Below are 20,898 nucleotides of genomic sequence, written 5' to 3'. Positions count from 1 at the left end.
CACAGGTTAAGCAAAGCAAAGCGCACACAGTGCGAAAGTAAAAAACCCTGCCCACATCGTGAATCTATTTAAGAGCACCGTAAGGGGGAAAACCAACTCACAACCGACCATAATCTCATGAGAGAAACTCACAAAAACTCTCATACTTGGACTAAATCCTCAGAAAAGGGATCTGCGATCCCCCTATCTGAACACCAGCGCGCATATTGAACGTTTGTCGAATCCCGCCCCGAAGCCAGAATTGTGTCTGCAACTGCTGCAGGAATTCCGCGTGCTTCGAGGCTAGACCTGACAGAGGCCAAGTGACCCACTGAATCCTTGGATTGGGGTATGGCGCGCCGTTCTGAGTGAGAATGTCCGGTCGCAAAGGTAATAGAACAGGAGGCTGAGCCAGAAACCTGAGAATTACCAGAAACCAGCTCTGTGACGGCCATAGCGGTGCCAGTAGCACAAGTAGCCGAGCTGGCTGGGTGGACAGCTGGGCGAGGACCCAGGGAATGAGTGGTAGAGGCGGAAACGCCCACAGCACCTTGCCCGACCAATCCAGCAGGAAGGCGTCAGAAGCCAAAGCCCTCTTATCCGGTATTCGAGAGCAGAACACGGGTATCTGATTCGTCCCGCTGGACGCACACAGATCCACCTGGAACGATCCGTACAACGGGTAGATAACTCTGAATATCTGCCGGTCGAGCATCCACTCGTGCGGGGCCAGGATCCGGCGAGAGAGAGCGTTGTTCTCCAGCCCAGGGAGATAAACAGGAATCACCTGACAGTCGCACTGGTCGCACCAGAGGAGAAATTCCCACGTCTCCCGAAGGAGCGTTAGGGACACCGTGCCCGCCTTGCTTCAGGATGTACGTCATGGCCGTACAGTTGTCCAACTGAAGACGAACCACCTGGCCCTGAACATGCTCCCGGAAGCGCTCGAAAACCAACCGCACAGCTCTCAGTTCTAAGACGGTGATGTGAAGGCGGGCTACGGCTTCGGACCAGAGTCTGGACACCGACAGACTGCCCAGAACAACCCCCCATCGGTTTGAACTGTAAGAGCTGGCGTCGGGATTTCCAAAGGGACCCCCTTGGAGAGATTCCCGACATTGGTCCACCACTGTAGGTGGAGAGACAACCACCCAGGGACTGTGAGACACTGCTCCAGATCCTCCGAGTGAGCCCACAGACGCGCCAAAGCTTGCTGTATAGGGCGCATCCTCAACCGCACCCGTCACACTACAGAGATAGTTGCCGCCATATGACCCAGTAGACAGAGCCAAGTCCGCGCTGGTGCCTGGGGCTGGGAAAGGAACGAAGACACCATCTCCCGTACTCTGGTGACCCGGTCGGGCGACAAAGAGACAAGACCCTTGTGAGTTGTGAACCACGGCCCGAGAATAAACAATTCCTGGGTGGGTACCAGGTCGGATTTCTTGAGGTTTATGATCCACCCCAGCTGAACTAGAATGTTTATCACCGTGTGGGTAGAATCTAGGCTCACTGGCTGAGTTAGAGCGCTGAGCAACCAGTCATCTAGGTAAGGGTAACAACGCTTTCCTTGCGACCCTGCGAGGGTAGCCGGCACTAACATGAGCTTGGTGAACACCCTGGGGTCAGTGGATATGCCGAAGGGGAGCACAGTGATTTGTTAATACATCCCGTCGTAAGAGAACCGGAGGTACTGTTTGAACGATGGATGAATTGGCACATGTAGATACGCATCCTTTAGGTCGATCGACATAAGCCAATCGCCGGGCTGAACAGGGGTGATCACCGAGCGAAGTGTCTCCATCTTGAAGGATGGAACCTCTAGCATGCGATTCAACCCCTTGAGGTTGAGAATTGGACGGAATCCGTCGTCCTTCTTCGTAACGAGGAAGTACGTGGAATAAAACCCCGCCTGTTCCTCACCCGGTGGTATGCACTCTATTGTGGACTTGTCCAGCAAAGCCTGAACTTCGTCTCGCAGTATACCCACCTTGACCGGACATGACGTCACCGGAGTGCGACGTATGCTGGTGAACTCTGGCGGGCCTCGCTTCCACAGTGGTAGATGGCCGACACTGACGGTGGATAGCACCCAAGTGTTGCTGGTAGCCTTCTCCCACTCCGGCGGCCCCCCACTGGGACGTGTGGTAAGAGTGCGTGAGTGGTCCCCTGCAGATGAACTGACTTGGACGGACCCACGGGGACAGCCTGCAGGTTTAACGAGAGGTTGGGGCAGACCCCCCCGACCGCGAAAAGGCTGCTGGGAGCCAGACGAAGAGGCCTGCTCCTTGCCCTTACCTTTGGCGGGACAGCTCCTCCTCCTACCTCTACCCAGCGGCCGAAGCCAGCCGGCAGAATCAGGCGTAGGCTGCACCCCGGAGGAAGAACACGCTACGGGAGCACGGGAGCGAGAAACCCGCGATTGCTCCAACAAGGCCTTAGAATCATTGAAGGAGGTAGCTGACCTGCTGCGCCCCCGGAAACAATGTCGCTCCCAGCCGAAACGGAAGGGCCAGCAAGGTCTGCTGTGTTGCTGCCGAATAATGGGATGTAGACAGCCACAGCTTGCGCATCCCCATGACTGCGCAGACCGCAAAGAGTCTTGCATCAGGTGGGCCTGCACTTCGGATAATTGGCGAAGCAGAACAATATTCGGGGAAACGTCTCCTGTGCTCCCTTCCGCCTCCAGAGCCAACCTTTGGATAGAGGAAATGTAGGCCTCGTGGACCACTACCCGCACCTGCTGCATGGCATTCCAGTAGACTTCCTTGTAAGTATGGTATGCCTGCTGTAGGGGGGCAATACCATACTCGGCAATACGTTGCCTAACCTCCCGGAGAGCCGACAAGAAACGGAAAATACCCTCCGACTCCTCGACCTCCCCAACCTCCATAGACATGGCATCCGAGCCCGAGTCAGAATTCGGGTCTCCACGTGAAGAGGAGCCGAACCCCGACCCGGTGGGAGGCCAAGCCACAGACGCCGTGGGAAGGGAAGAGCCCAAGGAACTCTCCGCTCCGGCAACCGACACGACACTCGAACCCCTGTCCCGAGACACAGAAGGAAGCCCGGACAGAACCGGCTCCTCCGCTCTCCTGGGGCTGGGTGGTGCAGGGACTAGAACCCCAGGAATCCTCAAGGGACCCTGCGCCAGCACCAAGAGGGGGACTGGGAGCGAACCCTCCCCCTCCGGGGTAGCCGGGGCATCTGGGCCCGAAGCCAAAGGCAAAGGATCAACAGTCGCCTCCAGGCCAATGGATCGAGCCGGACTCTGCAATCCCACCCCCGGACACTCGGTCCCCCGTTCAGAGTGGGCGAGGAACTCCTGGCGGAGACCTCCAACGGACTCATGAACAAGGGACTTCACGGAGTCCATATGCTGCTGAAACAATTGAGTGATGATTGACATATCAAAACCACTAGATTGGCATTGAGATTGGGAATGCAACTTATGCGAAGACCTAGGTTTAGCTTGTTTAGCCTTTTTGGCTTTGGACGGGGGAATCTCCTGGGTCAGTTCCCCTTCCGCCTCCCGCAATTCCTAATAAAAAAGGAAATCAGCCGCCCTTCTCTTCTGGGGGGGAAATGCCATACACAGTTCGCAGATTTCAGGGTTATGCCCTGCTTTCTCTAAACAGCACAAGCATTTGTCATGCCTATCAGCTCTAGGGATATTCTGCCTGCAGACAGTACACCCAGTAAACGCCTGAAAGCAAACACGCAAGCATGTAGCTAACGGCTGAACACAGCAGCATAAATATACACGTACAAAACATTGAAAATTACGTGAATGCGACCACGCGACATGAAATACTTGGTTAATAACGCAATATGACAACCACGTGGCACGCTAAACTTCCCGCCATGGAATAGCAACACGTGCGTAAACCACGGGAAAGCTAGTGTAAAAATTTAATACAAAATCACATAAATGAGAAATAACAGACTGCAAAGTAAATAAAACTGTTCTTTTTCTTTCTCAAGAACGAATAAAGACCATACATACAGTTGTTGAAGTCTCAGACATTCTTCACAAGAGAAGTAAATCAGCTAGTAACTCGGAACACGTGTGAACGCTTGAGTGACAGCAGAAGGAATGATGATACGGGCCTAGGTGCTTACCTGGTTGGCTGCGCATGCATAGCAGGGAGGTAACTCCACGTGGTGAGGGCCGTATAATAGATGAGAAAAGATTTTTATTTATTGTACAATATTTTTATTAAAACATTGATACAACTGTCACATGAAATTTTCAGCCGCAGAAAATGTATATATGTACCCCAAGGACGATCTCTATGAAAAAGAACTTTAAATTCTCAATAATTTCTGGTTGTACTGTATCTTATCATGTTATACATGTTATCGTCACCTGCCACTGCACAGGTTGGTACTTGGATAATGTTCATGGTGCAGGCTTCTACACTACAGAATAAATCAGTCATGTATGCTGGTCCTTACCCCTTGGCAAACATGGAGTTGTCCCACTCTGTGATTCTTGCTATGAATAGCGTCTTGGCATGGTCATCAGGACGCTCAAAAAAATCTGTACAAAGATTGAAAAATTATAAATAGTTGGAACACATTGTTAATCCTGACATTGAACACGAGATGACATTGAACATATCTGTGCAAGGACCATGTTTATCTTCATTCAACACAAACTATTAATGAAACCTCACAGAACTGACTGAACACGTCAACAATCACCCGTACTGAATACGTCAACAATCACCCATACTAAACACTTCAACAATTACCTATACTGAACACGTCAACAATCACCCATACTGAACACGTCAACAATCACCCATACTGAACAGGTCAACAATCACCCATACTGAATATGTCAACAATCACCCATACAGAACACGTCAACAATCACCTCTACTGAACATGTCAACAATCACCCATACTGAATAAGTAAACAATCACCCAAAAGCATACACACAAAATGCCCTTTACCTGGAAAAAAATAATTTATTGCCCCAATTTACAAACTCAGTCTTAAGTAGCTTCATGAAACTTCAGTAGTTTCTGAAAATATTTGTCCCCATTCAGACACTGAGTCTATCACTGAATATGCCCGAGATTAAAGAAATGTGTAGCAAGGGAAGTAATGATGGGAATAACATAAGGTTTCGGTCAGATTTCATTAATGCAACTTGTGTAGTTCCTGAGAAAAGGACACAAAGACAGACAAATGAAGCCCTTACCTTTGGGACAATCTGACATGGGCACCTGTATGCGGGGTACTCTGGAGTCTGACGGTGAGAAGAGCGCCACCTCTCTGTTCCGGTCCTGCATCAATTTGATATGGCCACTACACACACGGGAGTGCTTAGCCTCGATGACAGCCACGACCTGCAAACACATCAGTATATTTGGAATGTCATGATACAGGTGCCTCATGATATAATACACATCGCGATACTGAGGTCACGATGCGATACTCAAGGCAATACTGCATTTTCTACATGTTACATGAAACAAGCAGCCATCACCTGGATACAGAGTGTGAAATCCATCCAAAGGTGACAAAGAGACACTAAATTAAGTGGGTTCTCAAACTCAAAGTGTTTTGAGATGGGCTATGGTCACAAGCATGGTCTGGCCTTATCCAATCATATTTGGCGCAATGTAGTTTATTAGGGCAAAAAGTAAAGCAAGCAAGACTTCTTGTCAGGGCGGTCTCCTATTTGTCATAGGACCAAATAGATTACAAACAGACTTTAGTAAAACTAAAATATATATGACACATTGATGAAACATTAAAATACTAATCGATATTCGACAAAATTTGAATCGATAACAACACAAATGAATTGTGTATCATATCGTACTACAGTTCATAGTCACACAACACTACCCCCACCACTGCCCCGACCTGACAACACAACAGTATATAGTCACACAACACTACCCCCACCACTGCCACAACCTGACAACACAACAGTATATAGCAACACAACACTACCCCCACCACTGCCATGACCTGACAACACAGCAGTATATAGCGACACAACACTACCCCCACCACTGCCACAACCTGACAACACAACAGTATATAGCAACACAACACTACCCCCACCACTGCCTCGACCTGACAACACAACAGTATATAGTCACACAACACTACCCCCACCACTGCCACGACCTGACAACACAACAGTATATAGCAACACAACACTACCCCCACCACTGCCATGACCTGACAACACAACAGTATATAGTCACACAACACTACCCCCACCACTGCCACGACCTGACAACACAGCAGTATATAGCGACACAACACTACCCCCACCACTGCCACAACCTGACAACACAACAGTATATAGCAACACAACACTACCCCCACCACTGCCCCGACCTGACAACACAACAGTATATAGCAACACAACACTACCCCCACCACTGCCCCGACCTGACAACACAACAGTATATAGCAACACAACACTACCCCCACCACTGTCCCGACCTGACAACACAACAGTATATATAGTCACACAACACTACCCCCACCACTGCCACGTCCTGACAACACAACAGTATATAGCAACACAACACTACCCCCACCACTGCCCCGACCTGACAACACAACAGTATATAGCAACACAACACTAACCCCACCACTGCCATGACCTTACAACACAGCAGTATATAGCAACACAACACTACCCCCACCACTGCCACGACCTGACAACACACACAGTATATATAGCGACACAACACTACCCCCACCACTGCCACAACCTGACAACACAACAGTATATAGCAACACAACATAACCCCACCACTGCCATGACTGACAACACAACAGTATATAGCTACACAACACTAACCCCACCACTGCCACGACCTGACAACACAGCAGTATATAGCGACACAACACTACCCCCACCACTGCCACGACCTGACAACACAACAGTATACAGCAACACAACACTACCCCCACCACTGCCACGACCTGACAACACAACAGTACATAGTCACACAACACTACCCCCACCACTGCCACGACCTGACAACACAACAGTACATAGTCACACAACACTACCCCCACCACTGCCACAACCTGACAACACAACAGTATATAGCAACACAACACTACCCCCACCACTGTCACGACCTGACAACACAACAGTATATAGGTACACAACAATACACCACCATTGAGACGACCAGTTTTGTCAAGTGTACCATCGCATTTAACAGATAATCACTTAATTCTCAAATCCACACAATAGTATACTATATCATCTATTAGTCAACAAGACAACAAACTCTCACCTTCCCTGTTTTCTGCAGCAACTTGCCTCTGTCAACAGCATCTCCCTGGTCCCCCGGCCCGCCCATCAGGGCCTTAGCCACGGGGCTTCCCTGGGTCATCACTTCTTTCAGTGATGTGTACGTCTTGTGTGGAGTAGCATCCTTCTTCTTGTGGCTATCACTGTCTTTGGCTTCTGTCAATGTGTCAATAAATCAATAAGTCAATATGCATGGTGATTGATTAAAGTTATTAGAAGGGCGAAGATAGGGTCAGAAGAGAGATTCCTCTCAACCTCATGTGTACATATTGTACCCCTGAGTCCCTGGTGCTCGGCACAAAGTAATCAGTGCTTTAAGTTTGACACTGAAAATAACAGCAAGGCTTTCACATTCAAAAAGCAGGACAAATACATCAGATACCCAGAATAACATTAAGAAAAATTAGGGAGATAGTTGTCAGCAATTCTGGGCATCACTTTCAGGCAGAGAACACACATGTGTAAATGCCAGATAACTTACAAATAGAATATCAATTCAATATCAAATATCAATATGAAGAACAAATTAAACCTTTGGTGGTTTGAACAACTTCTTCCACAACAACATCCGGCCCTGAATCACTGCCATCACCTCCTGCCACATCTCCTTCCCCTTGACCCTGATGTGGCTTCACCTTGGCCTCCAGGTTTTCAAGGTCAGCTATATAGACCTTCAACATATACAGAATGACACAAGTTCAAAGTTCTGCATTTGAACACATGCTGGACACATGCTGGACACATGCTGAAAACAAGTTCATGACCTAACAGCACTTACAGAAATAGGCTCTCAATGTATATGGAGCAGTGAAAATTTCAGCATAGAGTAAACTACATTTATAATCAAAATGCTTATTACGAACTGACAAATATAACGAAGTGGGTTTGGCTCTCCTCTCCACTTGTTGTACATTATAGTCAAAATGTATACAATGAACTACTGTTGTAACAGACTACAATTCATTTTTTATCTGTGAACAACAGTCTGTACCATAAATTGTGGGATGCCTAATGAGGCATATTTATAATTAGATAAAGAGGCGTCACCAAAAGAATGCATGAATGTTGGAACTGGAGACACCCTAAACAAACAACCTTCACCTTCCAGTCTTGTTCGTCCAGAAGCTGCACAGCTACGATGTCACCATTCAGGGCTCGATTCCGATTGTGCAGACCAGAAATATAGATATCAGCTGTCCCATCCTGCCAAACAACATACAGCCAGTTGTAATTTCCGAGTTTTCAATATTCTCTATACATGTTGTAGCTGTCTATTATTGGGACACATCTTCACATTGTTGTTGCTACATATTGTAGCTGTATATAATGATGACGCAACCACACACAGTTGTTGCTACATGTTGTTGTTGTTGTTGTTTATTTTGGGAAACATCCACACAAAAATTGTTCATGTATATTGTAGTTTATTATGGGGACACATCCACACACAGTTGCTGGTACATGTTGTTGTTTATTTTGAGAAACATCCACACAAAAGTTGGTGGCCATGAGTGTGGTCACATTACTTACAGGCAGTGGAACATAAGCTTCTGAATAATTCTTCTGGTTTACTCTGATCGGCCCCTGAAACAATGTTAATTAAACAAAAATCTTCATTGTGGTGATGTTCACTGTACATATAGCAAGAAGGGAGAGAGAAATAGTCAGTGATAATGCATACAAACAAACAGGACTATCAGGCACAGGCCCTAGTGTCTTTGCGAGGATTAATGATTAAAAAAATATTGTTTTTGAGATGACCCCCGACTCGAAATGCTTCACAGTACAATACATCATGACAAGGCCGAACACTTTGGTGCACCCCACCCGACAGCTTTGCCGATGGCTACACTACCATCGCATGCAATCGATTAAAACTTAATGTAAACATAATCATGGATGATTGGCCTATCGAGCACCACTCGTTATTTCTGCAAGTCGATTGAAACCCGATTTTGTGTCAGCAGCCATTTGTGTCAGGATCGTTTTGTTGAGGGTCACAAACATGGCTATCAAACCAGCCCATTTTCATCTCACACAATTTGTGAAGCTTAATTTTATATGTCATAAAATGTTTATTCAGAAGAATATATAACAATCATCACCTGAATGAAGTTCACTTCAGTGAAGAGTTTTTAAACATTTTGGTTTGACTTCCCAAACAGGAATTGTTACACTAAATCACATCTGAACATATGCACGTATACCCCTTACTCATCCCTCACTATCACAAGCACCAGCCCACAAGCACCCTACAAGCACCCCACAAGCGCCCTATATGCACCAGCCCACAAGCGCCCTATATGCACCAGCCCACAAGCGCCCTATATGCACCAGCCCACAAGCGCCCTATATGCACCAGCCCACAAGCGCCCTACAAGCACCAGCCATCAAACACCCTACAAGCACCAGCCGACAAGCGCCCTACAAGCGCCCTACAAGCACCAGCCCACAAGCGCCCTACAAGCGCCCTACAAGCACCAGCCCACAAACGCCCTACAAGCGCCCTACAACTCGTACAAGCACCAGCCCACAAGCACCCTACAAGCACAAGCCCACAAGCACCCTACAAGCACCAGCTCACAAGCACCCGCCCACAAGCGACCTACAAGCACCTGCCCACAAGAACCGGCCCAAAATCACCAGCCCACAAGCGCCCTACAAGCACCAGCTCACAAGCATCCTACAAGTACCTGTCCACAAGAACCCTACAAGCATCGGCTCACAAGCGCCCTACAAGCACCGGCCCACAAGAGCCCTACAAGCACCGGACCACAAGCGTCGGCCCACAAGCACCAGCCCACAAGCGCCCAACAACTAGTACAAGCACCAGCCCACAAGCATCCTACAAGCACCAGCCCACAAGCACCCTACAAGCACCAGCCCACAAGCGTCAGCCCACAAGCGCCCTACAAGCACCAGCCCACAAGCGACCTACAAGCTCCAGCCCACAAGCGACCTACAAGCACCAGCCCGATGCACAAGCACCCTACAAGCACCAGCCCACAAGTGCCCTACAAGCACTGTCCCACAAGCACCAGCCCACAAGCTCCCTACAAGCACCAGCTCACAAGCATCCTACAGGCACCAGCCCACAAGGGCCCTACAAGCATCAGCCCATAAGCACCTGTCCACAAGCACCCTACAAGCATCAGCCCACAAGCGCCCTACAAGCACCAGCCCACAAGTGACGCTACAAGCACCGGCCTACAAGCACCGGCCCACAAGCGCCTTACAAGCACCAGCCCAGAAGCGCCCCACAACTAGTACAAGCACCAGCCCACAAGCACCCTACAAGCACCAGCCCACAAGCACTAGCCCACAAGCGCCCTACAAGCACCAGCCCACAAGCGCCCTACAAGCACCAGCCCATAAGAACTGGCCCATATGCACCGGTCCACAAGCACCAGCCCACAAGCCCCTACAAACACCAGCCCACAAGCACCAGCCCACTAGCACCGGCACACAAGCACCGGCAGACAAGCACCGGCCCACAAGCACCGGCCCACAAGCACCAGCCCACAAGCACTAGACCCACAAGAACATACACATTAACCTCTTATAAAACCTAATTCAGACACGTCCTGCCTAAAACAAGACAAACATTTGATGATCCTATTACATGTATGAAGTCACGATTGCGATAAGAGCTGTCCACCAAATGAACAAGTGTTATGAGTAAAGCTCTTTAAGTGCTGCATACCTCTATCAATGTCCCTCTCTTAAGGCCATCAGCTACTTCTTCTTTGGACAAGTGAGGTTCAAACTTGGCCTGAAATATACAATGTTTAATCCATTTATACTGTCAACTGTGATTTGGAATGATATTTCTTTAAACACTTTGCAAGAAAATATTGCTTACCTGCTTTGGTTTTTTTGTCCATTTTCTCCTGTCCTTCTGTCCCTGATTTTGACGACCTTCACTTGTCTGCTGACCATCAACTGAACTGCCAGTTCTACCTTGACCTTGACCCAAATGTGACCTATTCCTGTTGCCATGACTTTCATTTTCCAGCTGCTGAACATTCTGGCCCATCCTAGAACTTTGGGGGTGGCCTGTCATGGCTCCAGCATGGAAATTAGGGTGGTTCCTCCTTCCAGGATGACCTCTTCTGCTGTGACCTTGATATTGCTGACTATGTTGGTCTTTACCTTGGAAATGTTGACCATGAAATACATTGCCCTGACCATGATGCCCTTGATTTGACCTTGGCGACATTCTATCAGTCCGTCCATGCGGCGGTCCATCTCCAGAATAATGTCTGTGTTCATAGCTCCCACTGTCATTCCTGCTGCCTCTCTTCCCTCTCCTGCTATCTCCACCCCTGCCCCTTGAACCCCCTCTTGTATTAGCTGGCCCCTGGTGAGATCTTCCTTGTGGTGATGGTGCTACCCCTCTGTCCAAATCTACAAGGAATACATTTCAGGCTTGAGACACTGATAATCATCATACATTAATGTCATAATTAAATTTGTTATCATTTGAAATTAATTAAACACACATTGATAAAAAGTTGGTGTAAAAAGTTATGAAATCATGAGTTGTCTTGACAATACGCTATTTTATACACTTTTAAATTTGCAAATTAAGGGAATAAAAAAAGGCACATTTAGGAAGACAACTATATATAGTTGGGTCAACATGGTAGCGTAAGTTAGTTAAAAAAAGAAACCTCTTCCATTAAAATCAGCACTCACAGCAATAATAATCAAATCAGATTTTCAACAAAATAAAACCAATAAGGGGAGTCACATGGCTCCAAACTCAGCTGATTAATTTTCAGACTATGGACAGTGTAAGTAATTCCATTCAAAGATTGAGTGAGTAAGTTGAGTGTTACGCCGCTTTTTGGGCAATATTCCAGCAATATCACGGCGGTGGTCACCAGAAACGGGCTTCACACATTGAACCCATGTGGGGAATCGAACCTGTGTCATCGGCGTGACAAGCGAACGCTTTAACCACAAGGCTTCCCCAACGCCCCCATTCAAAGACTGACCTTTTACGGTTGTCTTCAAGTTTCTTGCCAGTGAGTGGCCCTATGCACTTATTACCCAAACTGAGGCTTGAGTGAATATGTTATTGTTGGAAGCCAGCAATGGTAAATCAGTTAACACATTGGTGCTATCTTGGTTTGTTTCTGTTGTAGAGAAACCACACAACACTTTTTGACATGTCGACATGTGATGATCACAAGGGCACATGTGGACTTGACTGATGACCTCAGAGGCACATGTTGGCAAGTGATGATCTCAGTTGCACATGTGCACATGACTGATGATCACAGGGGCACATGTTGGCATGTGATGATCTCAGTTGCACATGTTGGCATGTGATGATCTCAGTTGCACATGTTGGCATGTGATGATCTCAGTTGCACATGTTGGCATGTGATCACAGGGGCACATGTTCACATGTGATGATCACAGGGGCACATGTGGACATATGATGATCTCAGTTGCACATGTTGACACGTGATGATAACAGGGGCACATGTTGGCATGTGATGATGACCTCAGTTGCACATGTCGACATGTGATGATTACAGGGGCACATGTTGGCATGTGATGATCTCAGTTCCACATGTTCACATGTGATGATCACAGAGGCACATGTTGGCATGTGATGATCACAAGGGCACATGTGGACTTGACTGATGACCTCAGAGGCACATGTTGGCAAGTGATGATCTCAGTTGCACATGTGCACATGACTGATGATCACAGGGGCACATGTTGGCATGTGATGATCTCAGTTGCACATGTTGGCATGTGATGATCTCAGTTGCACATGTTGGCATGTGATGATCTCAGTTGCACATGTTGGCATGTGATCACAGGGGCACATGTTCACATGTGATGATCACAGGGGCACATGTGGACATATGATGATCTCAGTTGCACATGTTGACACGTGATGATAACAGGGGCACATGTTGGCATGTGATGATGACCTCAGTTGCACATGTCGACATGTGATGATTACAGGGGCACATGTTGGCATGTGATGATCTCAGTTCCACATGTTCACATGTGATGATCACAGAGGCACATGTTGGCATGTGATGATCACAGGAGCACATGTGGACATGTGATGATCACAGGGGCACATGTTGACATGTGAGGATCAATGTACTACTTCCCCATGTAAAAGCAACCAAATTGATGGCACTTCCATATGAGCTAACCTACACACATCCAATAACTGGTTAAAACAACTTGTTAAACATGAAAGTACTAAGTTTAAAACTGAAAGCAACCTAAACATCACTAGCCAAACACAACATGTTAGTTAACAAACAAAAAAACAATTATCTTTAATAAGAGTTAGCCCTGTATGTCAGTCAACGAGATCGGCACTACAATTAGAAGCTGAGCTAAACAAAACACATACTTAATACAGGACTGTAGTAAACCACCCATCATTGCCAATACAGGTCCAAATGGAAATGTCACACTTGAGCTATTCATTTCATTACAATAGTTTCTGTAATATATACCAGCCACATGAAGAAACTCTGCACACAGAAAATGCCTTCAGAATTGGAATACAACACAGCAAAGACGAAATGATGTAGACACTTTATAAGCTGAAGTATCGGACCACAACAACATGTCAAAAGAACATGAACAATATCTGTATCGATGACGTCAGAAGTTCAAAATCGAGTAGGGGGTCACACGACGAAGTCACAAAGTCAATAACGGGTATGACCACTGTGTGCGTGAAGCACAGCAGTGCATCGAAGACGCATAGAGGCTACCAAATGAACATTGAAGGCCCGGGGAATGGTCTGGGATGTGATCACTGCCGTCTGGAACCTGTGTCTGAGATGAGTCACCCGAATCCATCTGTCCTGTCTTGGCGTCACTACGTCGTGAACGCCCAAAACGTGGGTGGTCGGCGACGGCATTACTGTTTCGATAACGCCTGACCAATGCAGATATCGTGTTACGATGGCATTGGAAATGTGCTGCCACCTGTTGTTGGCTCTTTCCTGCTTGAACCATTCCAATGGCTTCATGACGCTGAGCAGATATTAATCTTAGCATGATGTGCATGTGACTTCTCATGTGAATTTGTGAACATTTGAATGTCAAAAGATCAAGCTTTAGACAGTGACAGCAATTTCAGAGTTTCACATGTTGTGTGCAGCTGCACGTGCAGTAACACATTGCAAGGCCATAGGCCACCGTCAATGACATCACATCGCCTGGCATGTGCATGAGCGTTTGATTGTCTCCAATACTTGCTATGTTCACAAATGTATTTATGTATAAAGACGCTGTGTGCCTATATTTATATTTTCTATATGCACAGTTTCTTTATGTGGCCAGTAAATTATTGATATTCAATTTTCATTTTGGTAGTCATTAATAATCTTCTCAACAATATTTCCAATTAGCCATCCCTGTATATTCTCCATATCCCTGAGAATATGTGAAGCGTGAAATATTACGAGAAGTTTTAGTGGATGTTATTGCCAGAAACACAAGATACAGAACTAAAGAAAGGACAACTTAGTTCCCTATCTAGAATCAGAGTGTTTCTCCAGTGGGACTCACCAGACAGCCCTCTGTCACTCTCCTCAATGTGGGATCTCTTTTGTTCCTTGGGCAACTGCTGGGCAGCAATCTGACCTTCAGGGTCATCCAGGGGTCCTTCACGGTGGTCTCCATACTCCTGGAAACTGCCCGAATAGCCATAGTCCTCACTTACTTTACTTCTGGCCTCTGACTGTCTCTGGTACCTTTGTTTATTCTTTTGCTTTCTGGACGGTTTTGGTTCTTGAGAATCATGGCTAGTGGCATCTCGGTCATATTCCTGATTCTGATCAAAAGAGCCTCCTCCTACAAAATGTGAACTGTCCTTTGCATACAAGAAATTACTTTCCCTTTCACCACCATCCTTCTTCTTCTTCTTCCTTTTGTCTTTCCTCTTCAAAGGAACTTCTTCCAGATGTCCCTCCATGACCTGACCTTCAGGATATCCTTGGTACTGAGCATGCATGTTGTCCACATCCTGAAACCTTTCATCGTCACTTATCTGGTTTGCATAACTGCTTTTCTTGTTCATTGTCTTCTTATTGTCCCGTCTCCTACCACCAGAACCAACACTGTTTACAAAACTACTGTAGCAGTCTTTTTCCACACGCCTTGTCCCATCTCCGGAGGCAGTTATTGTCAGATTCATGTACCCTCTGTCCTGTACATTTTCAAATGACCCGCTATCATCAAGCACACGCACACTCTGATTGGAGGACTCTGACACTGATGAATGAGATCTTCTGACATCCTGTGTGGAATATTCTTCTGGTTTTTGTCCACTATGACTGGAGGAATCGGATCTATCTGTCCTTGTCCTCCTGAATTCCCTTGACCCCCGTGCTCGCCCCCTTCCTCTTCCTCCTCTCCTGCCACCCTCATCATAAACTTGACCTCTTCCACGACCTCTGCTCCTTCTTTTGTTTCTTATTCTGTTTCCCCTTATCATTATCATCATCGTCATCATCATCAACATCATCCATAAACTGGCCTGGCATTCCAGTGATGTCATAATGAACACTCCGTGAATTGTTAACATCATCCCATTCATTTTTAAAATATGGCATTGCTTGTTCTACAAGTATGTCTTCTTCTCTCCTTCTCTCTTGCCTGTCGTGTCTGTTGAATTTTTTCTTGTCCCTCTTTGTCCTGCCACCCTGCTGCCGCAGGTCACCTGGGTCCTCATCTACACTCCCATCATCAAAGTCCTGAAGTTGTTCCACACGCTCCTCATCAGCTGCGTCGATCGCAGGGAAGTCTTTGTTCTGTTTCTTTTTCTTCCTTCTGTTCTTTTTTCCTGGTCTAGTAATTCCTGCTGCATTCTCCTCCCTTCCCTGTTCCTCCCCATCACATCCCTGTTCCTCCACCTCCCCTCCCACTTCCCAGTCTCCACCTTTCTCTGTGGTCTTCCTCAACAGACTACTGTAACCCATTCCTGGAGGGTTCCTTGACCCTCTACCAAGCCTTTTCCTGACAGATTTCCCTGGTGAAACAGATCTGACATCACTTGCAGACTTTTGTCTAGTATCTCCACTATTAGCACCTGCAGAAGCTTCTTCCAATTCATCTTCTCCACAAGCGTTATGTCTTTCTTCACTTACCATCTCTGATGTAAACTCTTCTGGTATTTCACTTTGAATTTGTTTTGCAGAATCTGTTCTGTTTATCTGGTCATTATTAGTGGACTTGGTTTGTCTCAAGTCAGTTGTGTTATCTTCCAAATGTTCTTTGGCATTGTGCTCCCCATCAGCAAAAATACTTGTGCCATCCATCTTGGTGTCACAAGAAGCACTGACTTCACTTGTGTCAGGAACACAGACTGGCTGCTGGCTGTCCTTAAGTAAATGACTGTCAGAAATACTCTGATTTTGAGATTCGGATTTGATTTCAGTCCCAATCATGGCTGATACATCTCCTTTACATTCACCGCTCTCTGCATTCCTTGTACCGGACTTGATGTGATCCCCATCACACACAGATTCAACACCTCCTTCATTCCTTGTACCTGGACTGACTTGATCCCCATCACACACAGATTCAACACCTTCTTCATTCCTTGTACCTGGACTGACTTGATCCCCATCACACACAGATTCAACACCTCCTTCATTCCTTGTACCCGGACTGACTTGATCCCCATCACACACAGATTCAACACCTTCTTCATTCCTTGTACCCGGACTGACTTGATCACCATCACACACAGATTCAACACCTTCTTCATTCCTTGTACCCGGACTGACTTGATCCCCATCACACACAGATTCAGCACCAGGAAGGGAGGGATCAGTGGTCTTAACTGACCCAGTCACAAATGACTCTTCTGGTTTCACACAATGTCCAACATCAGCGGGCAATGGAGGTGTTGAAGGAGTGATATCAGCCTTGGTGACACCATGAGTAACTGTGCATGTTTCTTCTGATGATTGTGGGTCAAGTTGGGCAGACTTGTCTGTAACTTGGTCTGTGGTGACATCGTCAGTGACAATCTCATCTACATCACTGTTGTCCTCAGACTTCTCCTTAAGCTGCGCTCTCACTGAGTCTTCGGTCGGCTGACAACTGCCTTCTTCCACATCCACTCCTTCACTTTCCTCCTCAGATGCTCTCATTATTTTAGGGGGATCATCTACATTTTCCTCTGCAACAGTGCAAGGTTGTGATCCATCTGTGACACAAATGTTGTTATTGCCCTGACATTCTACATCAGCAGTGTTAGTATCAGAACTCACAATGGGGTTATCTCCCTTTGCATGCAAGTCCAAGTTATTTTCCTCACTTCCATGCAATAGGGTTGTGTGTCCATGCAAACTTGTGGTTTGTGAGTTACTTGTTGATCCATCATCAACCACATCAGACATCAGATCATCACTACTGTCCTTACCTGATCTCACTGATGCATTCGGCTGGGATTTACCTGAGACATCTTGGATATCTTTCCCTGTCCCGCTTGACTCTCTAATACTGATAGATTTAAGCTGATCCTCAACACTTTCAACATCAGCTATCACTTCCGAGTGTACACTTTCAGATGATGCCATGGAAACGTTTAATGTTGCCTGGTTGACACTAAAACAATCTGAAAAATATAACATTCAGTATATAAAAAACAATACATCCCTGCAGCACACTTGAAGTAATGGCTTTGTAACAAAATGACAACAAAGGGTGATCACCTCAAACTGAACAGGCTTCATCATCCAGATCAATATTACAATAATAAATAAAGCCTAAGTACAAGAGGGGATACTGCAAGGTCAAGATACAATATGTATCGTGACACATAGGTAATGATACAATTAATCTTGTTATATGAATATTGACATCAAATCACAATGAAACTTACTAAAAATAAATCTTTCATCACTGGTCCAAAAGGAAAAGCTAGCTATCAACACTTTTTTCAGAAGATATTTGTAGTAGTGAAGCTGAAATGTTAATTGCAATATATTTGACAACAGGACAGAAATGAGTCAAAAGTAATTTAGTATAGCAAGTGTATTGTAGTGATATAGAAAAAAGTAAACAAGCCCTCCTCCTGTAGAAGTGGGACTATGTATAAAGCTAGCCATCCTCCTATAGAAGTGGGACCATGTATAAAGCTAGCCATCCCCCTATAGAAGTGGGACTATGTATAAAGCTAGCCATCCCCCTATAGAAGTGGGACCATGTATAAAGCTCGCCATCCTCCTATAGAAGTGGGACCATGTATAAAGCTAGCCATCCTCCTATAGAAGTGGGACTATGTATAAAGCTCGCCATCCTCCTATAGAAGTGGGACTATGTATAAAGCTAGCCATCGTACTATAGAAGTTGGACCATGTATAAAGCTAGCCATCCCTATAGAAGTGGGACCATAGCCATCCTCCTATAGAAGTGGGACCATGTATAAACCTAGCCATCCTCCTATAGGAGTGGGACTATGTAGCTAGCCATCCATCCCTATAGAAAGTGGGACTATGTATAAAGCCAGCCATCCCTATAGAAGTGGGACTATGTATAAAGCCAGCCAGCCATGGACCATGTATAAAGCTAGCCATCCCCCCTATAGAAGTGGGACCATGTATAAAGCTAGCCATCCTCCTATAGAAGTGGGACTATGTATAAAGCTAGCCATCCTCCTATAGAAGTGGGGGACATCCCCATGTGGGATAAAGCTAGCCATCCCCTATAGAAGTGGGACTATGTATATGCTAGCCATTCTCCTATAGAAGTGGGACCAGGTATAAAGCCATCTATAGAAGTGGGACCTATAGAAGTGGGACCATGTATAAAGCTAGCCATCCTACTATAGAAGTGGGACCATGTATAAAGCTAGCCATCCTCCTATAGAAGTGGGACTATGTATAAAGCTAGCCATCCCCCTACAGAAGTGGGACCATGTATAAAGCTAGCCATCCTCCTATAGAAGTGGGACTATGTATAAAGCTCGCCATTCTCCTATAGAAGTGGGACTATGTATAAAAGCCATCCCCCTATAGAAGTGGGCTATCCTCCTATAGAAGTGGGACTATGTATAAAGCTAGCCATCCCCTATAGAAGTGGGACCATGTATAAAGCTAGCCATCCCCTATAGAAGTGGGACTATGTATAAAGCTAGCCCACCCCCTATAGAAGTGGGACCATGTATAAAGCTAGCCATCCCCCTATAGAAGTGGGACTATGTATAAAGCTAGCCATCCCCCTATAGAAGTGGGACCATGTATAAAGCTAGCCATCCTGCTATAGAAGTGGGACCATGTATAAAGCTAGCCATCCTCCTATAGAAGTGGGACCATGTATAAAGCTAGCTATCCTCCTATAGAAGTGGGACTATGTATAAAGCTAGCCATCCCCCTATAGAAGTGGGACCATGTATAAAGCTAGCCATCCCCCTATAGAAGTGGGACTATGTATAAAGCTAGCCATCCCCCTATAGAAGTGGGACTATGTATAAAGCTAGCCATCCCCCTATAGAAGTGGGACTATGTATAAAGCTAGCCATCCTCCTATAGAAGTGGGACCATGTATAAAGCTAGCCATCCTGCTATAGAAGTGGGACTATGTATAAAGCTAGCCATCGTACTATAGAAGTGGGACTATGTATAAAGCTAGCCATCCCCCTATAGAAGTGGGACTATGTATAAAGCTAGCCATCCTCCTATAGAAGTGGGACCATGTATAAAGCTAGCCATCCTGCTATAGAAGTGGGACTATGTATAAAGCTAGCCATCGTACTATAGAAGTGGGACCATGTATAAAGCTAGCCATCCTCCTATAGAAGTGGGACTATGTATAAAGCTAGCTATCCTACTATAGAAGTGGGACTTTGTATAAAGCTAGCCATCCTCCTATAGAAGTGGGACTATGTATAAAGCTAGCCATCCCCTATAGAAGTGGGACTATGTATAAAGGTAGCCATCCTCCTGTAGAAGTGGGACCATGTATTAAGTTAGCCATTATTTCCCCCAAAATAACAAGTATTCAACTGTAATAAATGATACACACAAAAATAGACTGTATCCCTTGGGCAGCCTGAGAGGCTGTGTTAATGTGTGTTTACTGTGGCAGCTAAATTGATAACTGTGTGAACATCTATAGGAGCTGCCTGAGTAAATCCGCAACGTAAACACACACACACACACACACACACACACACACACACACACACACACACACACACACACACACACACACACACACACACACACACACACACACACACACACACACACACACACATACATAACATATTTACGTGACCATTCCTCACTCAAAACATACCTGTCAGTACAAAAGTGTTCAGAGACTATGTTAACACATATGTATTGCACCACAAAAACACATACTCGCAATTCTCACAACACCCCAGACGCATAGAATGCATTGTTATCATGGTTGTCACACGGTCAGCAAGGAACGGGACAAACAAGACTTATAGTACTTGCCGCGCGTGTGAGCATAGGAAAACTAGATTACTAAATTGTGCACCTTTTGTTTTTGGAAACGTCAAAAATGCCTTCTGATTTCGCTGTCACGCATTCTGTAGTTGGCTTTCAGTTTACATATACCGCGATATTGCACGAGA

General features: G+C 46.1%; 2 protein-coding genes across 5 annotated transcripts in view; both read right to left on the bottom strand.

Annotated features, from left to right (window-relative positions):
* Positions 1-15,701, bottom strand: part of LOC124279714 (DIS3-like exonuclease 2) — a 31,705-nt gene extending 16,004 nt beyond the window's left edge. Inside the window, 11 exon segments of the mRNA XM_046715576.1 lie at positions 894-902; positions 1,009-1,041; positions 4,465-4,522; positions 5,193-5,340; positions 7,270-7,442; positions 7,819-7,957; positions 8,388-8,489; positions 8,817-8,870; positions 10,990-11,058; positions 11,149-11,693; positions 14,853-15,701. Coding sequence (XP_046571532.1) covers positions 894-902; positions 1,009-1,041; positions 4,465-4,522; positions 5,193-5,340; positions 7,270-7,442; positions 7,819-7,957; positions 8,388-8,489; positions 8,817-8,870; positions 10,990-11,058; positions 11,149-11,693; positions 14,853-15,480 — 1,958 coding nt within the window. The 5' untranslated portion in view covers positions 15,481-15,701.
* On the bottom strand, positions 15,623-20,898 carry LOC124279713. Of its 4 annotated transcripts, none has more exons than XM_046715572.1 (3): positions 20,802-20,898; positions 16,876-17,910; positions 15,623-16,818 (listed from the first exon to the last, which is right to left on the bottom strand). In XM_046715572.1, the coding sequence occupies exons 2-3, from the start codon at positions 17,870-17,872 to the stop codon at positions 15,713-15,715; spliced, it is 2,103 nt and encodes a 700-aa protein (XP_046571528.1). In that variant the 5' UTR covers positions 17,873-17,910; positions 20,802-20,898; the 3' UTR covers positions 15,623-15,712. The 4 variants fall into 4 exon arrangements, with proteins under 4 accessions (XP_046571528.1, XP_046571530.1, XP_046571531.1 ...); XM_046715574.1 differs by having other exon boundaries at positions 15,623-16,989; positions 17,047-17,910; XM_046715575.1 differs by having other exon boundaries at positions 15,623-16,893; positions 17,065-17,910.

This window comes from Haliotis rubra, unplaced genomic scaffold (genome assembly GCF_003918875.1).
Source record: "Haliotis rubra isolate DU_JTF1 unplaced genomic scaffold, ASM391887v1 Scf255, whole genome shotgun sequence".
NCBI classification, from domain to species: domain Eukaryota; kingdom Metazoa; phylum Mollusca; class Gastropoda; order Lepetellida; family Haliotidae; genus Haliotis; species Haliotis rubra.
Note: the sequence above shows the minus strand (reverse complement) of the source record. Positions and strands in the feature narration are given on the sequence as shown.